The sequence below is a fragment of the Nicotiana sylvestris genome, chromosome 12 (genome assembly GCF_000393655.2).
Source record: "Nicotiana sylvestris chromosome 12, ASM39365v2, whole genome shotgun sequence".
Lineage (NCBI taxonomy): Eukaryota > Viridiplantae > Streptophyta > Magnoliopsida > Solanales > Solanaceae > Nicotiana > Nicotiana sylvestris.
This window is the reverse complement of record NC_091068.1, coordinates 952-8,116: the sequence shown is the minus strand read 5'-3', so window position 1 is coordinate 8,116 and position 7,165 is coordinate 952. Positions and strand designations below refer to the sequence as shown.

The following is a 7,165-nucleotide window of genomic DNA, read 5'->3' as shown; positions in this document are numbered from 1 at the left end:
GTCTTCGAACAGGCAATGGGTTGGAATTTTGCAATTCTGAGTTCGATAATTTCTACAGTAGAGAGGGCATAGTGAGACACCGCACTTGTGTCGAAACACCACAACAAAATGATGTTACAGAACGTATGAATAGAATGCTTTGTGATAGAGCACGAAGCATGCTTTCACACTCATGCATTAGCAAGAATTTTTGGGCTGAAGCAATCAATACAACTTGTTAATTGGTCAATAAATCTCCATTCACAACTATTGAGTTCAAAACTCCTTGTGAGGTATGGTACGATTTACCTACTGATTATTCAAATTTAAGGATATTTGGTTGTCCTACTTATGCTCATGTGAGGGATGGAAAACTTGAGCCGAGGGCAAAGAAGTGCATATTTCTAGGGTATGCAACTGGAGTGAAAGGTTATAGGTTGTGGTGCACAGATCAAAAGACTCCAGGGCTAATTATCAGTAGGGATGTAACGTTCAATGAATCTGCCTCACTGGACAGTCAGAGGGAGAAGGCAACATCAGAAACATATCATGGTGTCAGTGACTGCATAGAGCTAGAAATTGAATCTCCACTAGCTCAGCCTAGTAGTTCTAAAGTAGAGGAAGTGGAGGAGGTGTAAAATATTGATCAACATGATATTTTTGATGCACCTGCGCAACAATAACCATATAACATTGCAATAGGCAGAGGGAAGCGAGTGATCAACCGACCGCAAAGATTTGCAAACATTGTTGATGGGAATCTTCTTGCAATATACGATTCAGAAGCTATTTTTGGGGTACAAAACCAAATCGACGGATTAATGCTATGGCTGAAGAGATTGAGTCTCTTAACAAGTTTAGGCATTGCCTAGGCTTGGTTGATGTGTGCAGCAATGGGTAGAGCCCTCGTGAGGGCTGAGGGTAAGGTAGACAAATGTTCCTGTTAATGAAGAGAATTCAAGCCAAGGGGAAGATTTGTTATTTTGTGGCTTGAATTATTTCCTTGTATTTTTTGGAAGCCCATAATCCCTATAGGTTTAGGAAAACTCATTGTCCTAATAGATTTGGGAAAGGAAAACCTATAGTCCTTGTCAAATTGGAAAACTTTTCTCTTATAGGTTTGAGACTATTTGGGATCTATATATAGGGGTTATAGTTGGGGATTCTAGAGATTGTACTGTGCTTTTCTTCTCATTCATAGCGGAAAACTCTCTCTGCTTTTTGCCCCGAGGATTAGGCTTAGCCGAGTCTTGTTAAATCCTTGTGTTGATTTTTCTTCTCTATTTGCTTTGTGTGTGATTGTGTGCTAGTTAATCCACGATCTTTCGCAACAGTATCTTTGGCATGAGACTAATAAAATGGTAGCATTTTGACAATGTCTCTCTTATGGGAGGTATTGGTTTTATGTCCTCTTTAGTAGGTATGGATCAATGTCAAATCCTCCCCCACCAGAGAAGGTGGAAGCCTGGGTGGATGGATTAAAAAAAAAATGAAGTAGTGAGCATGATTGAGTGTTGTGGGCGAGGAAGAAGGGGGAGGATTGAATTGTGACAGCGGAAATGAAGGCGGAGGAAGAATCCGATATGGCTCCAATACCACGTAAACCACATATTATGTGTACACAGCTGAATGTGTGTGTATATATATACACACACAACTGGGGTTCAAGCTAAGGGATAAGAGTGTATAGTTAGATAAGGAACACAAAGTCGTATCTACTCTAGCCTATTCATTTTCCTTAGGATCCTCAGTTGAATATGACTGAGATGGGTGTGCTTCAATACTCTTTGACAAAATAAGTCATAGCTCCTATTAGTGTCACAGAATGTAGACATCACTTCTATGTATTATTTATAATCATTACAAGAGTTATAAAATATGAACTGGATGCTTACTTTTTATTTAGACTTAGCATCATTTTCAGTCATGTAAATGCATGGAAACTCTTTTTATCTCCCTCTAACAAAGTGCTGAGGCATATATGCTTTTTGGCAGAGTAATGAATCATCGAAAGTCAGACAGCAACTTGAGAAGAGAAAGGGTAGCTGCTGACTGCTGACAGGAAGAAGCTAGCGAATGTATGGAACAATGACATTGAGCGCAGTCACACACGAACAACGAAGCTGCGACAAGAACATAACTTCCAAAGGCAATAGAACCCAAAATTGATTCATATTTCATAAGGAAGAAACCTCAACTTTGTTCAATTCCTTCCATCACCATCATCGTTCATCAGCCTGAAATGAGGCTGATGCTGCACCTTATATACTAATACTGGAGAAAACAAGTCACGAAAGACGACGTTAGATATCAAGTTTCAACCAACGAAGACTAGTTAAAAGATAGAAAACGAAACAGAAGAAGTTGGTCAAGTGAAAAAAAGCGCACATATACATAAAACAAGCCTCCTTTTCTTTTCCTTCCTTCATTGATCGATCAAGTAACTCAACGAATACTGTGGCATGACTACAGTTTGGGGATCGAACCCTGCCCTGCGCTTGGAAAATCAAACATAAAATAACCAGCATTCTGAGGATCTAGCCATAGTATTTGGCAAAGTATTTCATCATCTCGATTAACTAGAGTATTAAATCAATATACACAAATTGAACCTGAACTTAGTAAATCTTTCTATCTCAAGACTTCCAATTAACATTGAATGAGCTTTGGAATGACACTGTATCAAAATGAAGGAACGTCCAATGTGTGCTTTTTTAATCCTCCTTTGCCAATATTATGACAACGGGTGATGCACCGATCAGGAACACCTAGCAGATTCTCTTCAATTCTCTATGTCTTTTAATGTATCTTTCTTGTTATTTGAATGGACTTTGGTATGATACCTTAAAATGCTGATGGATCAAATATCCAAATCCAAGGACATGGATGCCTTGCCTTTGTCAGACGATTCTTCATCAGAGGGTACTGCTTCGAGTTGGCTGTTAAAATTCCTTAATTGGACCAAAGGGGTTGTAGACGTAGATGATGAAGAAGAAAAATGGGGAGCGTGAGAATAAGTTGTTGGGATAGTTGAGGATGAAAACAGGTCCGAGTGATCCATGGGGCAGTCCATATTCACTCCGAATAGCCTGAGTCGCTTTGCTGCCACCTTACCTTGAACCACCGGCACCGAGTTGAACACCATCGGCTCAACCCCACTACTTCCACCAACGCTACAACAACCTCTTTGCATTTGCATTATTTCAAGCTCATGTTGTGATAGTAATTGGGAAGCAGTGGCTCCCGATCTGACATAATTTCCTGACCCGCCGGCGCAAGGGTTTGCATTTACTACTGTGGCATTAGTGCTAATGCTACTATTGTTAAAACAAGTGTTGTAGTAAGCTGGACTAGTATTACCAATTCCATAGACGTAGCTATGTGGATAATTATGAGACTGTTGTTGAGCGATATTGCTGCGTGCTTCCAGCAGCAAATTATGGGAATATTGTGAATGTGGATGTTGCTGTGTAAACGATGGTACCGGCTGACCCCTTTGGAATGGCTGTAAGAAGAGGCGCCCATGATTCCAATTAGAGAAGTGGTGCGGCACCATATACGGATTCATGTCTGGGGCATCAGGACGGCGGCGCCAGTCGATGAAGAGACGATGCTTGACCAATTCACCAGCTCCGCGTTGAAATGAGACAATATCCCCAGCATCGAGCTTCTTCTCCTTGACAAAGCGGCTCCAACCTTTAGTCATGACATAGCTTTGGCTGCTATTCCAGTAGGAATACCTGAATCTCCATGGCTTCCCATTTCTGTCTTCGAAATTCAAGAGAAGTCCCCCCTTGTCGTTGCTGGAGGAATCCAGTGGAAAATACTTCTCAGCATGCTGTTTGGGAATGACTAAACGATTGAGTTTTCCCACGTCACTTGGAGTTACTACCTTATCGAACATATGTTCCCTCTCAATTAGGTGATGAGCTTCTCCTCCAGCAATCTCATCGCCGTCGCCATGATTTCTGGTAGCCGTAGGGGAAGAATCCATCAACATAAGCTCCGTACTTTCTCGATGCTGTTGTTGCTGCTGCTGCTGCTGGTTGTGATAAGAAGAGGATGTTGAAGAAGAGGAGGAAGACTGAGAAAAAGGGCACATACCTTTTGAAGAGCCCGTTTGTTGTTGGATCCCTCGTCTACTAGTAAAGAAATTCATGATCTGCGGCACACACCATCCGGTACTATAGAGCTTGTTCAAGGTATAGATCTAGAGAAGATGTGAAGTTGAAGATGGGAAACTAGCTAAACGAAAAAGAGTTGTTCTAATAATGAGTACTGACATATATATGTACAACTTTTCTGACTCCCGGAGTGATAAGAGAGGATGAGTGGTTAAATGGTTCTAGGGTTAAAATTGAAAGAGCTCTATCTCTTTAGCAGGAAAGTTCATGATAAGGTACAGTTTGAGAAATATACAGTGAAACAAAAGAAGAAAGAAATAAATTAAGAGAGATATCCAAGTTAGTCTAGCTTTTCATCAGCCCTAATTACAACATAGAAAGAGAAGGTCGGTGCTTTTTTCATAGCCAAGAAAGACTCGTAGATGAAAGAGATTATTATTACTCATTAGAGAGAGAAAGAACGAAGGATGATAATAATTTTAGGTAGTAGGATTATATGTGGTGATTTTAATTCTTAGCGGCTGCTTCCTGGAGTCTTATCAAGTTAGGCAATTTTCATTACAATTATTCTTTCTTTCCTAGTTCGTTCACACTGAAGGACAGAGAGAGACAAGAACCCACAAATTATCTGATTGGTTCCTGCGAGCTCGTTCTCGTCATCAGCCTGGGTAGTCAAAGACGGATTCAGAATTTAAAACTTATGGGTTCAAATTTGTAATTCTACCGTATTCTATATAATTTAGTGAGTCCAAAATTTAATATTTTTTAAGGGGAATCTTAACGGTAAAGTTGTCTCCATGTGACTTATAGGTCACATGTTTTGTGAAAACAGCCACTAATGCTAGACTGTTTACAACACACCTCTTGCGTGCGGCCCTTCCCTAGACCGCGTGTGAATACAGATTGCTTTGTGAATTGAGCTACTTCTTTTTTAAAATTTATTATTTCTACACATATAATGATTTTTTTCCCAAAAATATAGTATATGATAGAAAGTTACACTGGATACGCCCCTGATGGTAGTATCAAAATTAAAATAAAATTTCATATTAATTCTCATGATTTATATGGATCTTCACTACCTAACAGTTGACACTACTAGTGGAGTAGTTATTTTCATTTCTTCCTAAGGCCCACGAGACAAGAGGGCTAGCCAGCTGTTTCTTAAAGCACGGGTTTCTAATCTCTTCCTAATTTATGCAACTAGCCTTTCTCTTATATATATATATATAAGTACTCTTTTTCTTTTCTTTTTCTATAAGATGGGGCGGCGTATAATTAGGGTAAGTAGGCATTAGTGAGTAGCTGCTGTTGGGATGTGTTATTACAACAGGAGTACCATAGTATTCTTGCTCTAGCTATTCGCTACAGTAAATGTTTTAATACTACATACTAGGAGTACTTTAATTTGCAATTAAGGTTGGGGTAAAATAAATAAAATTAGCAAAAGTCCTTTGGTCCTAGTATATACTCCATATTAAAGGCGCGCACCACTTGAGAGAAATATCTTGTGTTCCTCTTAGCAATATTATTCTAGTACCGATCAAAAATGTTTTGGATTATTTACTTGCTGTCACTGCAAAAAGGGCCATATAAATCCTCAAGGTTTTACACTTAACTTGGACGTAATTCTGCTCCTTTATCGGCTGCTAGCTAGGGAACTGACTATACCTACTTCCACTGGATTACAAACTAACAATTTCATCATCTAGCTAGTAATATTCTTCTTTATTTGCTTCTTTCTAGCTGTATTATATTATCACTCTCATAAGCTCCTTTTAGCATCTAAATACTCAAGCCTAATTTCAATAAAAAGAGCTAAAAATACTACTACTAGCTAATAATATTAGTAGTAATAAACAGCTTCAGAACCCTGGAAGGAAAAAGGTAAAAGAAGGTGGGAAAATAGTGAATGCAATTATATTGGTGGACTGACAATGTGCAGAGAATGGGATAATCTATTCAATAACTAGATTGGGGGACCAAGTACCTTCCTTTTAATTTCTTTTACTAAATACGAAATGAAAGAGAAGATTTCACTCCTGAGAACTTGTTCGATCGACGGTAGTATCTGAGGTGAAAGGAAAAATAAAGGAAAGGAATGGGGGCTAAGGATGGGAGGAGAAATCGGGCAAATATTGGAGAATGCGTTGGCCTTAGCCGGGAAAGAGGGGTTCGTTGAGGCGGAGAGTGTATGATATAGAGAGAGGACCACCTATATAAGCTAGAGGAAGCCATGCTGCAGCTGCATGCTAGCTGGTGAAATGCTCATATGGCCCATGTGGGGGATTCATATGAAAAGGCCATAATGCCAGTCTACCTATCTCTTTCCATCTCTTTCCAAAGAGTCTTCACGTTTGCACCAAATGAGAAAAGAAAAAGAGTCTTTCAGTTGAGCATGGTCTAGTCTCAACCTAACTACTAGTAGTAGTATAGTAGTAATATTTGTAGGATAACATATATATATATATATATATATATATATATATAATTAATTCGGATTTATATTGTATAAATTCCATTAAAGAAGGAACCCGATCTGACTAACGATATAGTGATCCTATCCCACTACTAGAAATTCGGCAAAAACCGACCAAGAAATTTTTTCAAAATATTTTAATTTTTAATTTTTTTTACGAAACCAACCAACTTTGGTCGGTTTTCTTTGGCGCAAAAATGCGGGAAACTATTTTTGAGTCCCGCGAAATTTATTTTTCAAGAAATCGACCAACTTTGGTCTATTTTTGAAATTAAAATAAATAAAAATTAATATTAAAAAACCCGACCAACTTTGGTCGATAATTTTATTTTTTAATAAAACCGACCAACTTTGGTCGGTTATTTCGTGCGAAAATACAATTAAAGAGTATAAATAAAAGAAAAACAATCTTAAAATAAAATGCACCAATGGTCTAGTGGTAGAATAGTATCCTGCCACAGTACACACCCCGGTTCGATTCCCAAATGGTGAACCTTTTTATTACATAATTAAAATACCGATCAACTTTGGCCGGTTTTTTTTTTGCATTTTTTTTCTTTTTGAATTTAATTGACCGACCAAT

At 38.5% G+C, this 7,165-nt stretch overlaps 1 protein-coding gene across 2 annotated transcripts; it reads right to left on the bottom strand.

Moving 5' to 3' along the window:
- Positions 1-1,807: 1,807 nt before the first annotated feature.
- LOC104248573 (B3 domain-containing transcription factor NGA1-like) lies at positions 1,808-4,653 on the bottom strand. 2 transcript variants are annotated; one of them, XM_009804858.2, is made up of 2 exons: positions 2,368-4,653; positions 1,808-2,253 (listed from the first exon to the last, which is right to left on the bottom strand). In XM_009804858.2, exon 1 carries the CDS (start codon positions 4,136-4,138, stop codon positions 2,840-2,842), a length of 1,299 nt encoding a protein of 432 aa, XP_009803160.1. In that variant the 5' UTR covers positions 4,139-4,653; the 3' UTR covers positions 1,808-2,253; positions 2,368-2,839. The 2 variants fall into 2 exon arrangements, with proteins under 2 accessions (XP_009803160.1, XP_070021564.1); XM_070165463.1 differs by having other exon boundaries at positions 1,808-2,471; positions 2,592-4,653.
- Positions 4,654-7,165: the final 2,512 nt, after the last annotated feature.